Below are 22764 nucleotides of genomic sequence, written 5' to 3' on the forward strand. Positions count from 1 at the left end.
AGACTCAGCCATTTCTTTTCTTTCTTGTTGTTCCTCTCCCATTGCCCACTGCGAACACCTTTGTTCATACTCAATGCACCACAGTTGTGCTTGCAATAATATTTGAACAGTCATTACCAACCGTGTTCAACTCCTTTTTACTTCTTTCTGACTATTGGTGGTGCCAGCGACCACCAATTTAAACAAACCCACTTACGGTGGTTTTCATGTTCAATGATGGCACAGCAAGTATTGTGACAACATGACGAGATCAAGGTAGCATTAACGAGTAAGATGCAAATAAGAGTAAGCAGGGATGTTTTGAAGTTTTCAGGCCCGATACCATCACTATGCAAAAAACTTGTGGTTCGCAGGATCACTCAACAAAATGAGAGAAGCACAAATAAGGCCCACATTGGTTGCCTTACCTGTTGGGAGATTTTAATCTCTTGTTGGAGGGACTGGTAAATCTCGCTGCGACTGACAGGAGCACTGTAAGCATCCTTTGGGTGGGATCGTGTCTCCGACAGTCGCAACATCGTGCGCACAACCTCACCAGCCTTTGCACCCATTCGCTTGGACACAGCCTGCACTACCAGCTGGTCTCTGCAATACATACGAGCGTAGCAATGAGAAGCTGCTCAGAACACAACATGCAGCCAGTACAGCCATACAACAAACCAGTGGTCTCAGTGGCTAACTGTAATGAGAGCAAAGGCTTTTCTCAAGCTACTCAACATTTTGCTCTAGTGCCACTGTTTGTGGACCACTGAACTTGAGCTTTTGGAGCACCAGATTTATTAAACAAGAGAAAGTTCAAGACGCCTAAGGCATAACTCAAAGATCCAACTACAATGATTTAGATCAGGGAAGGCATTTTTGATCGTTCACTTTTATGGATACAAAGATTTAATGAGACAAGAAATAGCAATATTGGCTCTGATGCATGGGTGGCAGTCAGGGCTCACACATAACATTTGATTCAAGATTCAAGGACTATTGAAGGATTTCAAGGATGCTGAAGGCAAAAATTCAAGGAGGGGGACACAAACCTTACTCCTACATACACAGTGAAAAATCGTGAGATCTCATCTTAGTTGCAATTTCTTGCAGCTAAGCAGCTGCTGAGTTGAATACATGCTTCAGGCTGTTTTCATACATTTACTTTGGCAATGTGAGTAGAGCTGAATGGCACATAAGCAGCTAAGGCTATCATGCGCCAAACACTAGGTATAAATTCTTTAAAAGTTGGGTCCCCTTGGTGAGTCCTTGTCTGGGCAAGAGCACGGAGGGTCCCAACAAATTAATTAAAAACCTCGACCTTCTTCTCAGGAATGAGAAGGTGGATGAGGCCTTCTGTAATGTGTAGTGAAGCACTTTGCGAGGTGTTAATGTTTTACGAGGACACCTGCTTTCTTTAAAAAGCTAAAAACACATGGTACATCAACAACCGTATCTTCGCCTAAAATCAAAGCTGGGTGAAAAGGAATGTATTCATTGTAAAACAGGGTAAAAAACTTCTTCCTCAGTGGTTCAAGTTTTCTGCATGAAAATAAGATGTGGTTTACTGTTAGTTCACCTTCACATGTTTCACACTGGGGTTCGTCTTGCTTTGTTAGAATGAAGTTGTGTGCGAGGTGTGTGTGTCCTTTACGAAGACAGCATAGAATCACTTCTTTGAAACTTTCCTGGTGTGTGCAAGATTTCCATTCGCCTAACACGGGCTTTAATAAGAGTAGTTTGTTGTTAACTTCGATATTCTAAGCAAACTGCCATTTTCCTCTTAGTTTATAATGTATTAACTTCATGCAGTTGTTAGCAGGTATGTTTATTTTCGTGATTTGTTTGTGTAGGGCTTGAGCCGCACATACATGATGTCAATAACTTTCTGGCATAATTATTAGAAGCGTCAAAAAAATTTTTATATTTTCATTCCATTTTATTTTATCAATTTGTTTGCTCGCAAGGCAAGGCAAAAGGAGGACGTAATGCTCCCAATCTTTGCTTCTGAAAGTGCCTTTGCCTCGCTGCAGCAGCAAAAGGAGCAGCCAAAGTTACTTGTGTTAATGCCAAATGGCTGAAACATTCCCCCAGCTTGTGGGGATTTCGGGAATTCGACGGCGCCATTGTGTGGGCGCATTTCACCTGTCTGCAATCCCTACGTATCACTGCCTCCTCACTCCGAACTGCTTGTCAGCGGTGGCGCTCCACTCGTGATGGTTCGCAGTGAGGGCGCAACTGCGACATCATGAAGCGGCTCCTGGTGGCTCCTGTCGTGACGGTAGCATGTCTTTTTCTCTTTGGGACTGCGCCGGGTACGTACACGCTTCGTCTCGTCCGCTGACACCTTTGTGACTAAGACTGAGCTCACGCATGGTACCTTTGCCCGTGCGGGGAGCGCATACCTCGTGTTGATCCTGTCCTGACGCCAAGCCAAAGAACGGGTGCCTAGTGCCCGCGCGAGGTTGTACCACGCCGAGCCGCACTCATCGGAGGTCCAAGCCAAAGGACATTGCCCGAGCTCTCGCGAGTTGGCCCATTGGTTATTGCGAGAGCAAGTAGCATAGCCGCTGGGACTTTTCCTAGCGGCGTGTCTCAGCATGAGCCTGTGCTCTTCCAGCGATGTGCTATAGGCGCTCCTGACTGTATTTTTCACCCTTGGTGCGAGACTCCTTTGGTTCCCCACCGTCCCAGGACCAGGCGTTTGTGCAGTGTCAGGTGCCGTCGGATACAATAAACAGTTTCCGCTAACTCAGGGCAATACAGTGTTCCTCCGTGCGTCACTTGGTAGACCCTTGTGGCCTGAGCTCATGTGCAGCGGCACTAGAGGCTGACGGCTGACACGGCCCTTTGGCTTGCTGAGCTCGAACCTGCGGTGGTCGGTACTCCTGTGAGACCTTAAGATCCCACAAGCATAGACTTGAAAATGGAGCCATGATAATTGTGGTGTGAACCAACTAGCAAAACAACAAAATGGTGGCTCAACAATATCGCTCCCTCTGACTTTGTCTAGCTCCATGATGGAAATGGTGATTCAAACAAGCCTGTCGTTGATGGCTGTGGACACGTAACACCTAACAATTTTTTAATAACTCTAAAAAGAAAATATCTAGGATTGTTTTCCCACAGATAGTGTCTATGGCATAGCCCCTATGCAGAGTTTGTTACTTTGAATGTTCAAAAGCCATCGCCAATCCCAGTTTTCAAGAAAAATAAAGGAGAAAATTTATTTCGAAGGAGTTCTAAGGGCCCTTAATTCTATTTCTCCAAATTCATCATCATCATCACCAGCCTATTTTACGTCCAGCTGGTTCAAAATACTGAACCAGCAGTACAAAAAGCACAATGAGCACAAGAATGAAAGAGCATTTGCTGTGATCATTTTTCATTCTTGTGTCTGTTTTTTTCCACGTGCTGTTCCTTCAATAGTGTCGTCACACATTATATTTACAACATCAACTAGCTTCCATTCAAATTGACTTGGGTTCTATCATCTCAGCGTGATCAGTTAGTGGCCACTTTCGATCATCTTACTACAATGACAATGCTAACAATAATGAACACAGAACCCAGCTCTCAAGGTAATGATATTGGGCAAGACCAACTAAGCTTACAATACAACTCTTTATTGTTACCTTTAGTGCTTTACAACAATCATGACTGCCGAAAAAACATTTCAGCAACCACAACGTAAGTACTCGAAGCAGCCACAGAAGTTACAGAAGCTACAGAAGTGTAAAACTGGCTAGTTCTGCAGCACAACACAAGGATGTATATCAGAGCTGGACAAATCAAGTGCTGACAGACACCCACAAGAGCTACCGCTGTAAAGCTTGGGACGACAGGGAGTGACAGGGACTGAACTGCAGCAACTGGTGTTTACAACAACTTTCAGATTGCACCTTTCAGCTGTTTTCATCAGATCTGACAGCAGCACATCACAGTGCCAGCAAATAACAAGAGAACGAAGATCTTATAAGCATCCAGTATGTCTTGCAGGACCCTGCTAACACGAAGTGCTTATTTTATGACCAGCAGCAACCAGGCGATTGGAGCAATTCAGTGACATGATAGAAGTGTGCACACCTTTTATAGCAGACTTTCCCCATCTCTTTGATGTAAGCAGTGCCCAAGAACCCTCAGAAAATGTTGAGGGAACCTCTGCCATTTTCTTCCAGGTTACAGTGCAACGAAGAGCATGCACTGTCCCTCAGTGAAATCCTGCTCTCAATTATTTACATGGTTTAAATGAGTTCAGGACACAAAGCTTAGAGAAAGATGGAAAAACACAAAGAGTAAAAAAAAATCTGTACTACAAAAAAAAAAAATTCCCCCAGTGCATAGGACATGGGTGTTGCTGCATTTAGCCCCCATCGAAACAAGGCCACCTCAACTGGCAATTGAACCCGTGACCCCGTGCTTAAGAGTGCAATGCTGCTAAGACACTGCAGGGGGTAGCAAAAAGAGTAAACCGTAAGAAGCATTATAGTGGTGATGTAAAGAGAGAATGAGAAAGGCTTGTTCGACACATGTTTACATCAACCAAGGCATTGGTTCCCACCTGAGGTGCTGGTGGAAGCGGTCGATGTTGACACGCCAGTACTCCTTTTCATCAGGCTGCTTCTCACCGTCGGGCTTCTCCATCTTTATCTTCTTTGCTGGAGGCTCTGCAGAAGGCTCACCTGTGTTCTGCTTTAGTAGGTACAATTTGACCTGCACAAAGAATAGAAGAAGGTGTTTTATAACCAGCAACATGAAACATAGCAACTAGTTTACTTCGGCTCGCTTGTGCCTCCGAAAAAATTAGGAGAAAGAATAAACATTGGCTGCTTTGCTGATTAACAAGGCATTTTCCAGCTCAAGTAAGCCACGCATGTGCCTCCATGCACATGCTGTACAAATATCTCACATGTTCACATTGACAAGTTTGCACAATGTTGATTCAAAATCAAATCAAATTACATCCCAAAGCAACACATGGACTATGAATCATGCAATGCCTCAGTGGAAGGCTCCCGATTAATTTCGACCACCTGCATTTTTTTACTGTGCACCTAAATCTAAGTACACGAGCGTTTTCACATTTTGCCCCCATAGGAATGCGGCTGCCGCAGTCGGTAGGCAAACCCATAACCCTATGCTCAGCAGCAGAACCCCAAAGCCACCGACTCAATATGGCAGGTACAATGTTGAGTAAGAAAATGTTGCATCATACAGTTGACATACTGACCACATAATCTCATATTTTAATGCAAGGTGCAGTTCAAGGTGTCTGAATGCCCTCAAAATTACAAGAAAGATGAGACAGAGAAAAGCTTTGAATTTTAGCCCTGATATTTGTTTAATATTTCTTGAACAAATAACTTAAATTTGAAGGTGCCAGCCATAATAAATTATAATTTGCATATTAGAGCTACATCTCAATAAAAATAATTCCACAGAGCCCTTGTACCTACCTCTTAACTGCTTAATAACATGCCATTTTTTATTTTACTGTTTCAAACAGGATTAGTTGAGAACCGTTGGGTGCAGTGCATGGAGTGCTATTCCAAACTAGCTTATTAGCTAGTCTCTCATAAGAAAGGTACATGAAAGTAACAAACAAGAAGTTTTCAAAATTACTTCTTTTATACGAGACAAAGGATTCAAAACAAACAAGGGAAGCAATGTTTTGATAATGGGCCTTATATTCATCATGTTAACCCCTTAACTGCTGATGACGAGTTAGCTCATCTTGAATTTCTGGCAATTCTTGTGAAATTATTGCAAAAACATTAAAGAAAGACAAAGCGTGAAATATGCATCTCTTGAAACAATTCTGTACTTCCAACATTTTTTTAGGTAAGCCGGTCAGAGCAGGAGCAAATGTCCCTTGGGTAGCCCCGATGCTGATCTGCTGACCTGACTGTACTTTTAAAACCACGAACAAATGTTGCCAACGACACTGAAGGCTTCCCATCCTCTCCCTCCCCAACAGCCCCCCCACCCTGCTCTCTCTTTTGGTGCAAAAACACTACAGTTGAACCCGGCTATATCGAACCCATTTAGATAGAACTATTCTTTATATTGAACAATTTCTGAACACAGTATAGTTACAATAAGTATATATAGCAAAAGTTACGCTTACGTTGAACAAAAATAGTGGCGACTCCTGATATATCGAACATCAAGCGGCGGAAAAGTACCCCGAGAAGTTGGCTTTCCCCCGCGATCGCGGGGAAACCCGGTGGCGCGGCTCCATCAAACCGCTCTCCATACCATAACCACGCTGAGTCAAACGAGCAGTCGACACCCCCCTGCAAAAAATGATCCTGGTCCGCCTGCAGCGCTTGCTCAGACAGCCAATCAGAGGGTCTTGTGCCCGCATCGTGCAAGATGGCGCAAATGCGAGTTGTCTTGCTGCTTTTCGGGTTCATTGTGTTTGCGCCTTGTGGGCCTTCTCCCACACTGTTGCCGTGATGAAGTAGCAGAATTCGCCTTTTACCGTGAAGCTCGAAATCATAAATCAGGTAGAACGCGGTGAGAAGTCGGATGCCCCACAGTGTGCAAGATTCCAAGGAGCACTCTCAGCACGACCTTGAAGAATAAGGGGGAGATTGGGACTAAAGCAGACAAACTCATGACCCGGTGCCCATGGTGCCTGATACGTACACACGGCCGTGTACAAGTGGTTCATCCTAAATTGCTTCAGATGTGCCGGCTTCCACATGCCCGCTGATGACTGTAAATTCTGATGAATGCAACGAAGCCGCTGCTGGTATTGCCGAAGTTTGGACCGAGATGTCAGAATTTCTGGAAGCTGTTGACGAATCGACGGTCGACGAGTTTTTGAGTGCAGATGATGGTGTCGCGACCACGGGACAGCCCGAAAACAAAGACTACATTGCCAACATCATACCGAACACAGGTGAAAGAGGGAACAATGAGGAAAGTAACGACGGTCCTTTGCCCACGTCCTCCGAGGTGATTGATGCACTCGCACTAGTCCAGTGCTTGTGCGCGAATGTGGAAGGCCTCAGCTGCTCCGATTCCTTAGACAATGTGGAGAAGTGCGTGTGTCGCAGGCAGCGAAACTGCCCAAGCAGGAGAAAATACAGGACTATTTCATGTGAAACTAAGCTGTTTAATCAATAAAGTGATTTTATAAACAGTATGTGCTTTTATGACATCCAATTCTTTATCAGGCTTATGTCGAATTATGCTCTGTATTGAGCTGATAGGCATTTCCTTGCAAATTCAATACAGCCGAGTTATACTTACTAGCCTACCAACCTCGATTTCGCTCTCTACGTATCTGTGTGAAGCCTCTTCATACGCACGTTTCAGGTGCACAGTATCTTCTTTTCACACATACACCTATGTGCGTATGTGTGAAATAAATAACGAAAGTGAATCGGGATCATCACTGGAAATCTCTAAAGAAGAGATTTATCGTGTCAAGAAATCGCCGAAGCTCAAGAACGGGCTCAATGGACAAGACTCTCTGGAACCAAACCGGGTAGAGAAATCCTAGCCAAACTAGGTCATGACACCACAGTAATGGAGAATCTATATCGAAGCATTCCGACGGACACACGCAACTCTTACCCGGTTCGCCCACTCCCGCGCACCATCAACCCAGAAGGCTGGCACGCGGATCGTTCATCCTGCGCGAAATACGTGATAAGAAGATCCTAGCCTGTTTCATAGACGCGGCACAGTACACGACCAGGAAGGCCTTCGTTGCCACCCTGATCAATAATCAAGGTCAAGTCACAAACGCTCTCACAGCCAAGACCCACAAGTCCGAGATAGCAGAACAGGTCGCCATCGCACTCGCGCTCACAGACCCGACCACTACTCACGTCTACAGCGATTCACACTCGGCCGTCAAAGCCTTTCAGAAAGGAGCAGTTGCAAGCCAAGCACTACAAATAATCGATAGATCCGCACCACTGCAGCATCACACCATCTGCCGGTTCCCGGCACACCTCGGAGAGATCGAGGACACCCCTCGCAATCTCAATGAGATGGCTCACAGGAGCGCGCAAGACCTAACCCTCCGCGGCGCCACCTACTCTGGTCATGACCATCCCAGGGAGAATCGGGACCCTCCCTCCACATACAACGAGATCACAAAGCACTTCTATCTAGACCGCAGAATATACAGCACACCTCACAATAAGCTCACCAGGCCTCAAGCCCTCACGTTCAGAATGCTTCAAACAAACACGTACCCCACGCAGAACAGACTACATCACTACATGCCTGACCTATACAATACATCATATTGCGAAAATTGCCATAGGACACTAGACATACACCACTTGCTCTGGCCGTGTGGTCGGACGCACGCAAACAAGGATCAAGACTCCGCCAGGCTACAAGAAGCATTACGCAGCACGGACCAGGCGGAGCAGCTCTGGGCTGTCCAGCGAGCCCACGATGTGGCCAGGGAGTTACAACTCCCGGTCCCAACGTGGGAGTAGCCCGCTCTATGGGACCTTGCACCCCGTAGCTAGCGGGACCTTTCATTAAAGTTATTCCATCCATCCACCAAGTGCAGCGAACAACAATGAGCTTAGTGACAGAAGCAGTGGGAGTCGACCAACGATGAAGATGTAGATAAGTGATAACGACTGCAGCAACAAAGACAGTTGATGGTGTTAAAACGAGCCAACGAAACTGTCAAACAACAATAGAAGTGATTGGAGAATGACAGATTGCACAAGCATACCAAGCACACTTCTGAAACAGAACAGTGACAAGCCTGACTAGCCGCGGACATTGCATTCCAACATCGCATGACAAAGGAACGTCTGTCTTTGGCAATGGTTGCAAAGGCCATCTTCATGCATGACTTCATTGACAACGCGTTTAGTTTTGCGTGTTCAGCATGTGACAGACTATTGGCACAAGAATAACTTGGGCTGCATCATGACTCCCATGTACAAGACCTTGGCTTTGGTCTTTCCCAATGTTGAAGAATTCTTTTGATTTAAGTCGAGTAGCACGTGCAAGCCTTCGCTCCCCTAAAGTGCCTTTGTACTCTGTGAGCAATGGGTATAAATATCTGCCCAAGCCTGCCCACCTCCCTCTACTCAACTGTATAGTGAGCAGCATGATTTCCCTTCACATACCATTCATGCAAGTGTGAAGGCTGCTCTACAACACTGGCCAGTACGGCGTGACAGTACAAAACGATCTTTGTGCAAGTCTGCAATCCTCGTTCTTCTGTGTCCACCGAGTAAACCTGTATGCATTATGCAACCCAGTGTGCATGACTGCATATAATGTATGCAATAAAACAACAGCTTAACAACAACATTGCGACTGCAAAGGATTGATTAGCGACTGGTCAAATAATGGCCTTGCAATACCTAACTAGGTGCAAGAAGATGGCTAACTTGGTCCACAAAAATGTGGTTTCACACGGCATTCCGTGGTTGGCGGAGCCAAACTGTCTGTAATGTTGTTGTTTTTTTTTCTTTTCTTTTTTTCCCTGCCGCGTCCCCCCCCTCCTCTTCGCCGCTCTCTTCCTGTCTTCCAGCATTACCATTCCTGCCATGCCTCGTAACACCAAATGACAGTGCTAATTTTTTTTTTATCAGTGTTTTCCTTTATAGCCAGCCGTCACGGACGATGATCATATGTGACATTCCCTACTAATTAAACCTTTATATGTAACTTGCAGAGGATGACAAGGCTGCCTTTGACAAAATCAGGTCCAGCTATCGGAACGTTGGCCAGCCTTTCTGAGGCACCCTTTACCCTTGTTTATATAACTGTTGATTTAATTAAAATGCAGAAATGATTAGGAAAAAGTAAACGAATGTGAAAGAAAAATAACTTGCTGCCAATGAGAATCACATCCACATCTTCCCCATTATGTGTACGATGCTCTGCCGACTGAGCTACAGCAACAGCTGTTCTCACGTACACATACTTAAGTATTTGTTGTTTTTGTACAACATCTGACTCTCGGAGTGCTATCCAGTGCCACTCATGGTCATGGTGATAGATGTGGAACAATCCTTTAACTGCAGGTATCACAAAGTATGTGAACATAGAAGCAGGCGAACTAGCCAATAAACCCTTATGTGCTACCTGAAGGCATCTAAGCTGCCATAGTTGAGATGCTTGCTATGCAACAAACTATAAAACATTAATCGAGCCCCTTGGTTTCCCTTCTTTGCCACCATGGCCTATCAATCGCCATCGCAATGAGGTGCTAGCTACTAATCCTAGTGCCAGGTCTTGCACCTGTACACAAATACCCAATAAAGTGAGTGGTGGTATAGCCGCTGCCGTAGCTTAATCGGTAGAGCATCACATACATAATGCTGAATGTCTGGGTTCGGTTCCCACAGCTGGCAAGTTGTTTTTCCATCCACTTTCATTTCTCTTTGCCTTATCATTTCTACATTTCAATCAAAACAAGTAACTTCCCCTGTGCTTTCCTTGGCTTCATATGGTTCTGACTAACAAAAATCAGGTACCTTGGCTCTCCTCTTCTTTTCATTCATGTAATGGAAAGCTCATATAGGTAGCTATTTGTGGTTGACGTCAATGTTTTTCAAATCTCTGCTGAATGGTGCAGTGTAACAAACAGGACAGACTAAAACAGATGTTTCCAGGCTACACACTCGATGGAACTGCTCATCTAAAAAAAATTGATTCCCCGTTTCACAGCAAGGTCACAGGTTTGATTCATGGGTGTTGCAGCTGCATTCCAATGGGGTGGAATCCAAAACTGCTTGTGTAAATTTAGGTATTGATGCACTTCAAGGAAACCCATGTGGTCTAAATTAGTATTCCAGAGCCCCTACTACTCGCTCATTCATAGACCATGTGTTGCTTTGGAATGTAAAACACCCTAATGGGCATGGCAAAAGTGCTGTCATGAAGACTGAACCGGCCATTCTGTTGTTACAGGTTAGTGAACTTGAGAAGTGCTTCATAAGTGGCAATGAATTTATCATATTCTGCGATGCCTCGAAGTGTGTGCTTTTTGCGTCCTGGGATGATGTGTTTTTATGTTGCTGATGCTGTCGTTTGGTGACGTTGAGCTTAACCCTGATCCCAAAACAGTTGAAGAAATGCTCACGGAAATTTTGGAAGGGCAAAAACTAATGAGTGAGGATATAAAACAAGTAAAAACAACACAAGCTTCCTTTTGTAACCAGTTAGAGGTCATAAACAAGAAGATATCGGAGATGGAATTGACCATGAGGGCTGTAAAGGAAAATAAATGGAAAATAAAGCGCCTTCAAACAGAAATTAACAACATTGGTAAAGCTCTACAGTACAGCCAAGAAAGAATGGTTGATTTAGAAGATCGAAGTCATAGAAATAACTTAACTGTCTTCGGAATAACAGAAAGCACTAGTGAAACGAATGATGAATTAAAAACGAGAGTTCTGCGAGATGTATTCGAGGAGAAACTTAAGAGTAAAAGTCAGCACAGTTGAAAGAATTCACAGAATTGGGAGACGACGTACGAATAGATGTCGAACAGTTATTGTAAGATTTTTTTACTACAACGAAAAGGTGAAAATATTCCAGAACTGCAAAAAGCTAAAGGGCAGCAGTACCTCGGTTGCAGATTATTTTTCCGAGGTGACGCTACGAAAGTGTAAAAACCTTTAAGAAAGTGCAAAAGCTGAAAAGGACAGTAGAATGAAGGTACGCTTCGTGCGTGATAATATTTTGATTGACAACAACATGTTTATCTGGGACGAAGAAAAAAGGTGCCAAAAGAAGGTGGGTAAGGGAGGGTCAAGCTCGCGTACAACAGAGTGACAAAGAGAAAACAAACCCAGGGATTTCAACTTGATTAATATCGACATTCGTAGCCTAGCAAACAAGACCGTCGATTTTGAACACCTTCTTTTGCAGTACAAGCCAAATGTCGTTGTCACAGAAACTTGGCTACGCCCCGAAATGAAAGACTGTGAATTAATCCCCCCGGGTTATATCATGATCTGCAAGGACCGCGGAACAAGTGGTGGAGGCGTAGCAGTTGTTTGTAAAGAAGACATTGAACTGATCGTTTTGGATTACTGCTCTACTACTAAAAGTATCTGGTGCAGAACAATGGTTCTAGCCATTCTAGGCATTTTATTATTGCAGCTGTCTATCGACCTCCGAATGCTCCTCTTTCATTGTTAAAATGCCTTCAAGATTTTATGTTCAAGAATGTTCCTCTTAACACCCGTGTCATTATTGCAGGAGATTTCAGTTTACCGGGAATACATTGGGCTGATCTTGCAGTGGGCAGAACAGATGTTGCACATTGTGAAGCTTTGTTAAACTTCACTTTCAGTTACGACCTCACGCAAATAGTTACTGAAAGTACTAGAGTTACACAGACCTCGGAATCCTTGCATGATCTTGCGCCCATTTCAAGCAATGTACCAGATTGCAGTGTTTCTCTCAAAGACGGACTTTCTGATCATAAACTGGTTTTGCTTTGTGTAAAGGAAGCCCTCCCGACGAAAAATTCAAAAAGACCAACTATCTACATAAGAGATTATAGCAATGTCGACAATGTTAGCATCTTGAACTGTCTTGAAATGTCATTGTACTCGTTCGACGGGGCGACTGACGTCAACATCTTGTGGAATAGACTTAAGAATACGGTGAACTACTGTATGGAAAAGTTTGTACCAAAACGAATCAAGGCATACAGAAAGCACAATCCTTGGATTAACCACAATATAATTCAGCTTAAACGAAGAATAAGACGCAGAAAGAGGAATAAAGAGAGGAACAAAATGGAGATTTCGCAGCTTTCCCAAACCCTTAAGCATATGCTTGTGAGGGCAAAGGAACACTTTTACTTGCAGACATTACCCAATTTTGTGAGAAATTCACCACAACGTTTTTGGCATCACCTTGCCCCGTCGCACGAACAAATACAATGTGTCTGTATTGATGGCAATATAATTAACGACTGTGCACAAATTGCTGGAAGATATAATGAATATTTTCATTCTGTGTTCGCTCCACCGAAACCATCTTACAGTGACTTTGACTAGAATCGCACCAAGGGTATGTTGCTTATGCCAGACATTGTTTTCTCTGAGGTGGGAATATTTGCACTACTCCTTAACATAGACACAAAAAAAAATCAGCCGGTCCTGGTGGTACCCCAATCGAATTTTTAAAACAATATGCAGAATGGATATCTAAGTATCTCTGTATCATTTTTAAGGCGTCCCTAGAGCAGCACAAATTACCATCTGATTGGCTGACTGCTAGAGTTGTCCCTATCTATAAATCTGGCGACAGACACAGCATCGAAAATTAGACCTATTTCGATTATCTCCACATGCTGCAAGATTATACAACATGTAATATCAAAATGCTCGTCCAATTACTTCAAAAATGCTAATATCTTTCTTCCTAACCAACATGGTTTTAGGCAAAAATTGTCAACGGTTACCCAACTCATCGTAACCACACATAATTTTTCAAACTTACTTAACGAGAAAGCTGTTAGATGCTGTTCGCCTCGATTTCTCAAAAGTGTTTGACCGCATTCCACACCCAGAACTTCTTGATAAACTGCTTAGTCTCGGCATTAACATTATTATCAAATGGATTCAATCATATTTAGTAAGAACACAGCTTGTGGAAGTGAATGGCGCGAAATCCGAAGTTTTACCTGTAACGTCAGGAGTCTCTCAGGGATCGGTCCTAGGCCCTGTCCTTTTTCTTAGTTATATAAATGACATTGCAGACAAGATTAACCCTGTTATCAAAGTTCGACTTTTTGCAGACGACTGCTTAATGCATACCACAGTATACAGCCGCAATGATCAGATCACCTTAAATTCCCCATTAAAAAATATGAGTGACTTTTGCAATAAGTGGCAAATGAAAATAAACTACAGCAAGACTATGAATATAAAGGTAACCAGCACAATTAAAAATATACACTCCTTTGATTATGAGATAGATGGTAAGGTCATAAGCTGTGAAAAATCACATTAAGTACCTTGGAATTACCATATCGAGTGACCTTAACTGGAAAACACACATAACATATGCTCATCAGCTGGAAAAAAGTTCTTTTACTTGAGGTGAAAGATAAAACTTGCTCCTCAATAAACTAAATTAGTTGCATATTTAACGCTTGTTCATTCTACATTAGAGTATGCGAGTGTTGTGTGCAATTTGTTTAACAAAAATCTGGTAGATAAAATTGAAAAAATTCAAAGAAAAGCAGCAAGGTTCATCTTGTCAAAATATTGTTCAACCGACTCCGTAACTGAAATGCTCGGGAAGCTCAACTTACCTCCTCTTTCAGAACACAGAAGGATAGCTAGACTAAAATTTCGCAATAACTGGTTTAATCTTAATACACAGAAGTACATAAAACAGCGTCTGTCTTGAACAGTAAGAAGCAGCAACCAAGAGCAAATTCAACACATTTCAGCACGAACAGACGTACAAAGGTACTCATTCTTCCCCATAACAATAGAGGAATAGAACGTGCTGCCATATGAATTACTAACAGTAGACAGTGTAAATAAATTTGAAACCACACTAACAAAATTTTTACCTCAGCTAGAAGTACATGGCTACTACTTTAGTAATGGTAATTTGTCTAATTAACTTATGTTCCTGGTTGTAACACACGTTTAATACAGTGGCTGTAGTAGTACATTTGATGCCACCCTGATGTAATTTGTCTTTTGATTCTTCTTGCTTTGTATTGAGCCTTTTTCTGTGTATATGTCTCATTTGGTCTGTTCTAGACTATGGCAGCACTGCTATCTTGTTGTACTTGTCTTGCAACCACCCTGTAACAGGCTTCGGCCAACAGTATTGATAAATAACAAAAATAATAATTTAAGTATTCCGTGGCTAACTGAAAGCCGTCAGTCAGTAGTGGCTGACCTTCCACGGCACAATGAGGACAGCTAAAACACACTGAACAAGTGATCGAGCATGTCATGTGTAGTGTGCATAAGGACTCGTGAACATGTGTCCTGAGATGTTTCTGTCTTCTTTACTTGTCACAAGATATATCATAAGCCAACAAACACTGACACCAAGGACAACATAGGGGAAATTACTTGTGCTTAATAAATGAAATAAAGAAACGATAAATTAATGGGAAGGAAAGTGGATGAAAAAAATAACTTGCCGTGGGTGGGGATCAATCCAACAACCTTCGCATTGTTTCCCCTATGTTGTCCTTGGCGTCAGTGTTTGTTGGCTTCTTATGATATGACTAATAAAAATCGGGCCCCTCGGTTAACGTGCTTACTTCTCGTTTATTACTTATCACAAGGTATTTTTTGGCATATGTCAAAGCTTCCATTCAGGAGGATTCATACTTAGCAAAATCAGCTGGTGGGTCTGTTCAGCTCTCCTCAAAAAGTATGAGGGCGAACTTTGGTATGATATGCTGTGAATATCTCTGAAAGCGGCAATAATGTACTATACTACTGCAACCAGGTTATTCCATCTTAAGAGTATTAAACTACAGTGGATCAGCTGAATTTAACAATATGCTTTGCAGTTTAATTTTATCAAACAGCAACAGAGAGGTGAACTGACCTCTGGGATCTTGTACATGACATCATCAGGCATAATGAGAGAGGGAATCTTTGAGGCCGGGGCGTCCGGGTCGGGATATGGCACTCTACACAAGAAGCTGGTCTTGACAAGGTCTACAAATTTCTGCTTCACGTCCTCCGCGGTGCCAGCTCCTGGAGCAAGAACATAAGGTTTTAATGCAAAACTTTGAAAACTTGCAGGCAAGATAAACAGTGCCCACACCTGCCATCCATAGAATTCGAAAAACGCTACCAGTGGAAGACCAAATGAATTAAAATTTGTTGAAAAATACCAGAAATATTTTAATATTCAATATGTTTACAGTTTACTATAAATTCGCAAACTTGTCCCCTAGAGGGATGCTAAGAACCTGCACCCTGCTCTATATAGTCAAAGCAGCAATGGTCTGTGCTGCTGACAAGTAGAAATGTTTATGAAGTTTATTAATGCAATATTCACGCAATGGCTCTCAAAGATTTGATTGTCGTTATACATCGGCTCTATTAGCTGATACTGCTGCTGTACAGACAGGTGTACTCATGCAATCAATGGGTCCAAGAAATTTGGCCATAAGAAATCGCTCAGCAACTGCCTTTGTCTTTCTTTATTAAGTTTTTCTTTTCTGCCTGAAACGACATGCAAGCAAAAAATTGTAGAATATTTGTGTCAATACGATCATAATAAATGAGAACTAACAATCGGATGTTTTACGATACAGTTGCAAAAGCTCGCAAGTATGAATGTCCATGATGGAAAAGTCTGCATATTTCCCATCTTATAAGCTTTTGCTAGAAATACTTTTAAGAGAAATGGTTCTAGGCATGCTGAAGCCCCAATTACGGGAATAACAAGACCGACAGAATAACATAAGGCAGAAGCTGATGAAGTGCTCGATGTGCTACTGCCAACTTAACGTGCAACCTTTTCAAGTAGGAAGATGATATAGTGACCAGCGACAGGTCCATCGATCCCTTATAGGGACAATAACGAGAAACACTAGTAAATTAGCTTAGACTTATGTAGCATTCTTCCAAGACTTCATTTCCATTAATTTCATGCTAGGAGATTGATTACCAGAAGAAGAATTTGGACAACATTTTCATATCTCTTTTTTAATTTTGCAGCCACACCACAGCTTCAGTATGTCGGTGTGATGTCATGGACTTCAATGCTTCTCGTCATATTTGTGCCATTATGGCATAGTTAAATTTCTCAAGACTTGATAAGTTCAGTCTCTGGCTATGTTTGAATACCATGTACTACATCTTGTAGTCCAGAAAGTTACCAAGGCCCAAGTAGAAATGAATTCTGGGGTTTTACAAGCTACAACCATGATCTGATTATGAAGCATGCCATAGTGGGAGAATCAGATTAATTTTGACCACCAGGGGATCTTTAACGTGCCCTCAATACACGGGAGTCAATGCCGTCAAAATCTAGAGCAGAGTCGAGAGAGCTGGTGCAAGAACTTCAAAGTGGTGCTGCCACCCATCTTTCATTTTTGCATCTTATCTGACGTATCAAGTCCTCTGTTATGGTAAGAGTGATTTTTTCTGTATTTTAGGTGCATCTCCATCTCAAATAGTACTTCCACTTAAATGTCTAGAAAACAAAGCCCCTATCCGCATCTCAACATGAAACTTACTTTCCACAAGTGCATCTATGTCAATATATTAACACAGAGTATCATCAGTGAGTGATTTGTTCAAACATCGACTAGAAATTCTTGTGCACAAATGTAAAAATCGTACCTTTTCATTGGATACGTTAAAAAGGTCATTTATTCACCTCCAAGCCATTAGGTACACCTTGAACAAAACCTTTTCTTTGTTACCACTTGAGTGCATTAATTGCGGCATGCGTAGTGTCACATTTGTGGCAGTTCGAGTCTTGGAATTACATACCATTAAGTACTAAGCAATTATTCTCAATTACGGCCTTTAATAAGCTTTACTTCCTTTATTTTATACTCTTAAACAGCATGTAACAGCTAATCTGTATAGCTATATTTTGCCGTGTTTTTCATAATTCCGTATCACTATGTTCTCTGCGTTTATATTCTTATGGTGCACGTTATTCATTTAAAGTTGCTGTGTTTATAGTGTTAAAACAAATGCAGTGTTTTTATGCGATTATTTGTATTTACCTCTACTCATTTTCTAACAGGAGGTGCGCGTGCTAGGGATTTACTTCTGAATGAATCCCTATGCATGTACACAGTGAGCAACTTCAATTTGTTCTTCTCGACTCTCCAGGACTGCCCGGCGTGCTGCATATGCAACATTCATTGGCTCAAAGCACCTCTATGGCGAGTCGGGCACGAATATATGAACAGACCCAATTACTTCGTGAATAAAGTTCGACTCGGTTTGATGTACAGGTGAATTTATGCAAAAAGTTTGACGAGTTACCATGACACAGAAGCAAAGCGTGAATGGCAATCGCAAATATTGGTAGCAGACACTGAATGCAGTGGCAGAGGTGCACAATACTTAAAATGCTGACCCCAGTAAGTCGCTTGTGGGAACAGTATGCATATGGCATGCGCTTAAATACGAGTAAAATGCGTATTAAATGTGATTTGCTGAACACACTTGAGGAATGCCATTGGCATAAAAAATAACAAGAAGTCAGGAACTGTTCAATCTTTGTATCTAGGATTAGATGTACATTACATGAGAGCATGTGGCAGGCAACATGCCTTTGTGCATGATGCACATTGTGACCTGCATTTTCTAATGGCTATGGACGCTGAAATCATGATTCAAAGGGGAAATAGGAATGGTATGGCCACCTGTGAGAAGAAACACGACCATAACAACATGCAAATGCAGACTGAAGGTGAGGAGCAACGATGAATCCAGCTTTGCAAAACTAACCTTGCAGCCTTTCCAGCACTTTCTGGAGGACAAGGGACATACACAATCTGCCGTTCAGCAGCACCTCCTCAATAATGAATTCACCTGCGTCACCATACCTGTAAACAATACACAATATGAGCAAGGGTTTCATATTGTTGAGTTCGAGGATAAATGGCTTCACATTCTGAACCGCAATAAATAAAATAAAGGGATGGCATGTTTACCACTTACAGCATTTTTGTGCAGTATATGTAACGCGAATATCGGAGCATACATAAAACGCGGTCGGCGTTTATGGAGTACTTGACAGTTCCCCTGGGATGAGCCTCGAAATCCACAAGATTCTGATGAATCAGGACCATCAAAGACTTCTTGATCTACGTAACAAAAGCAGTATGAACGTCAGAACGCGCAAGCAAACTTTACACTGTCCGAGTGGTTCCGTTTGCGTACCTTGGCAAGTGGCAGATTGGTTGATCTTGCTATTTCGCCCAAACTTCTCCATGACACTTTAAGAAGACATTCACCGACGGACTGAACAACGGAGCCAAAGTGGTCTTTAAGTATTATGGAGCAAGCTCTGATCTTTATGTGCGACATTGTTCTGAACTTTCATTTATAGCCGCCAATGGTCCGCACGCGCTCGCACATAAGCATAGACCCACATAGCCCGTCGAAGCAAGCTGGGACAAACCTCTTGCTAATTTGACGGGGCTCGCTACGCCGCTGCTGCAGTGACGTCTAATAGATCGACGTCTCGGGACAATATTGTAAGCGTGGAATAACAAGGAGGAAGTTTTTTTTTCTTTTTTCCTCCATAACTCTAAAGTGCAGTTCTTACGCAGCTGCATGCAACCATAGTTTCATGCTAGTGCTGCCCTCTGCTACTTCCGTTCGTCGCTGAGATATACCATTCTATGCATATGAACATGGAGGAAGGAAACAGTATCCTTCCTCTATGAATATGCACAAGCGACACGTGGTGCGCGTATCTCGACTCGGGGGAGTAAAACCATGGTAAAACCACGCACGTTCGCCTCACACAAAATGCATTGAAGTAAGTAGTGCTGTCGGAGTCTGCATGTACCTGTGCGGTAGCTTCTAGTGACTACTCGCTTTCAATCTTTCAGCGCGGCTCACATGAATTTGACGCACGTACACGGAAGAGCCCCGTGATGGTGCACTGCTGCTGTTTTCCGTTTTGCAAGTCGCACTCTGGGAAAACTCCGCGTATGTCTTACCACCAGCTTCCTGGTGACAGAGAGCTATGCGACAAGTGGGAGAATAATATTTCAAGGGGAAATTAATTGTCAACGACAAATTGCCTCTGCACCAGGCATTTCCTAGACAACGCCTACACTCTCGACTGCAAAATCAAGAGGCGGTTTCCTGGTGGCGTGTGAATGTCTGCAGGTTTTTGTTTTACTTCGCACTGCAGCAAGAGAGATGTACTTCCGTTTCGTCTGCTTGTTCTCACGTCGTGCAGTCGCGCGCGCAGACACCGAAACCAGGGTTTACCGAAACTATGTCATTTTCTACCGTGTCCCAGCGCGGGATCAGCTATGTGATCCACTTGTGCCTGCCTCAGTATTCGTGTAGCACTCACTTATTGGCGGCGAGGAGTTACGGAGTCGCCATCTATCGGAAGCGCCTCGCTGGCGTAGTATGAGGGATCACGCGGCGCGCTCCTCATAGGTTTTGCTGTCAGCGCACACTGAAAACACCACGCGCGAGCTCTCCCGGACATTTCTGTAAGTATTTTCGAAACGAGAGACGTTTTTTTACTGTCTAAATAATAATCTTGCGCAAACTGAAAGCACACAATCGCTTACAGACGCTATCGCTTTACCGAATACGTACAGTGAACGCCACTGCGCGCGGTCGCCGCGATGAAGTCTCCCGAACCGGCTTCTTGCGTGAAAGGTAGGTAAACGCTGAGAGCAAACTATGTGAAATATGTTCTTATAGTGTTTGTATAACTAAATGGAGCGTAATAGAACGAAGCCTCAATGCAGCGATCGCGCAGATTCGCAGCGACCGACTGCGCATCTGCAAGCTTGTCCGCGCACGGTTTCGCTTTCTCCGCACGCGCGTTTTCGCACCGTGTCATGAGCTTTAGGCCGCAGAATATGAGCATTTGACAGTATACAAGCAACCATTGTTGCGTGGGCGCTATCAGAGCTGTTCAATAATAATTTCATTGTAGAGACTTCGACGCCTACAGGGACTGTGATGTGCCGTCGCGACGATTCAATCTTGTTTTTCTTCTAAATTCTTTGACCTTTCAATATTATTTCTCGAGTTGCGTTGCACTGTATGTTTATCGGTGTTCTCAGCGTGCAATTTCCCGCTGCTCCTTTTTTTGTAATCCAGTGCATTAATTCATAACACAAACATGACCATATGCCATGCTTTTTTTTAATGTGCTTCTTACCGCTGCCTTTCCACTCCACTGAACTTGCCAGTACCTATAGCATCGACAAGTTCATAGACCAAACCGTCATGACATTAGTCGGGCAGCGGACTCGGGCGAGCGTCTCAGTGCGCGTTTTCAGAACATCGCAGACCAGGCGCCGTAGCAGAAATCTTTCTCGAGTCTGTGCTTGCTGCATACCCGAGTTGTAGCCGATGACTGTTTGCCGGTTTTATGTTTCGCGAGCCAAGCTTCAGGCAGCTTCTTGTCCTGCGGCTACGTGTGAATAAGGCTGACACCGGCCTCCGTTACGTGCGTCCGGCCCTGCGGCACCGAGCCTACCACGTTGCGCGCCTTCAAAGGCAGCCACTACCTATTGTTGTGCTTTGAAGCGTTGTAAAGGAGACACTCGAAGCGGGAAAATTTCGCCACTAAATGAGGACCGCAGCGTACGAAGGAATTTAAACTCGTTTTCAGCTCGCTTCGGCGCTTCCGAAGCAGCCGACGCGGCCGCTATGTCCACGTGATCCCTCCTAGCACGTCACGCCGACGGTGGCGCCAGCTTTTCCAGCGGTGGAGCTCGAGGCCAATACCGCTGGTCGGGTGTCCTCGTGTACAGCGCGCAAAAACGTGCGCTTCGCGAAACCAGACAATCACAACCAATCAACAGATCGCGCGCGACGCCGTCAGCGGAAGTGCGCCTGCTAAAAAAGCGAGGATAAAACAAAAAATTGGCAGTGGCTTAGCTCGGCTATGCCAGGATATGCATAGCGAAAGCTAAGGCATAGCATGGTTAGCCTTGGTTAACCTTGATTGCAAGTCCAGGTCAGTCTGGTTATTTGGCTATGTTGCGGCGTTTAGCCAGTCGTTCGGTGCGCTGTTCGTTTGTTTCCTGGGCGATTCGTTTCCTCTTCATCTCGTTCCGATGTCGATTCCAGGCCTCTTTCTTATCAGAATTGTCGCCGTCGATACTGCCGCCTCAACTGTGGTTGCGGCGCACGCGAGCTCTCCTTTTCAATCCTCCGACATGTTATCAGGCATGCGACGCAGCTGGCGAAGCGAGCGGAGGCGAGCGCAACGACGATGAACGCGGTGTGACGATGAACGCGGTGTGACGAGGAACGCGGTGTGACGTCATGTGCCTCCTCTGAGCACCACCACGGCGAAATCGCAAGTTCGCGGCCAGTGAAGCTTTCGCTTTAAAATGAAAGCGGGGCCCGTGACGTATGCGTCACGCGTTCCTCGAGGTCCGATATGGGTGAACGCAAGGAAGGAATTTCGCTTGCGGAGGCTAGACGGTAGGGACATTTAGCGGTGCTACGGAAAGTACGGTATACGGTACGGTAAGTGCGTAATACCGTACCGGTCGAGGACTGCGCATGCGCCAACTTTACCGTACGGAATGACTTTCCGTACAGCACACTAGACGGTAAGGAGTCGGTAAGGCTCGGCTGGCACCGTGTGTCGCGAGCCGAGATGCACCAAGCCAAAACAGTGAGAAGCTGATGACGGCCACAGAGTCCACGTCTCGCATGCTTTTTTTACCGTGATACTACCAAGGCAAGAGGTTACTTAAATCACCTTCTGCGGAGCGACGAAGTGACAAAAAGTAAACAGTGGCATAAAAAAAATAACCAGGTAGGTGGCGCCATCTAGTGATGCAGAGTTTACTTAGAGGGGACACAGAGTTTTTTTGCAGTAACCAACTATATTCTACTTATCTGCTGGTGTAAAGTGTCAGCAGCGGTGCAATTTACAAGAAACATACCATTTTTTATGTATTGATTAGATAAGAACACCCATGTGACAAAAGGTTTCACGTGTTGAAGAGCAAGTGTTACAAGATGTCGCTACCGGCCTTGTGACTGTAAGGTTTGCCGTAGCCGGGCACTTCTGTAAAAAATAATGCGCGTATGGACAAGCTAAAGCTGTCTAAAAGTATTCGTCAAAAGGAATATT

General features: G+C 43.9%; 1 protein-coding gene across 1 annotated transcript in view; it reads right to left on the reverse strand.

Moving 5' to 3' along the window:
- Polr3C (RNA polymerase III subunit C) overlaps positions 1-19334 on the reverse strand; it is a 36182-nt gene extending 16848 nt beyond the window's left edge. Inside the window, exons 1-6 of the mRNA XM_050184279.3 lie at positions 18846-19334; positions 18624-18769; positions 18411-18508; positions 15532-15683; positions 4541-4692; positions 408-585 (exon numbers count right to left, since the gene is read on the reverse strand). Coding sequence (XP_050040236.2) covers positions 408-585; positions 4541-4692; positions 15532-15683; positions 18411-18508; positions 18624-18769; positions 18846-18992 — 873 coding nt within the window. The 5' untranslated portion in view covers positions 18993-19334. The remainder of the gene's footprint in view (positions 1-407; positions 586-4540; positions 4693-15531; positions 15684-18410; positions 18509-18623; positions 18770-18845) is intronic.
- Between the last annotated feature and the right edge of the window lie 3430 nt (positions 19335-22764).

Source organism: Dermacentor andersoni, chromosome 4 (assembly GCF_023375885.2).
Source record: "Dermacentor andersoni chromosome 4, qqDerAnde1_hic_scaffold, whole genome shotgun sequence".
Lineage (NCBI taxonomy): Eukaryota > Metazoa > Arthropoda > Arachnida > Ixodida > Ixodidae > Dermacentor > Dermacentor andersoni.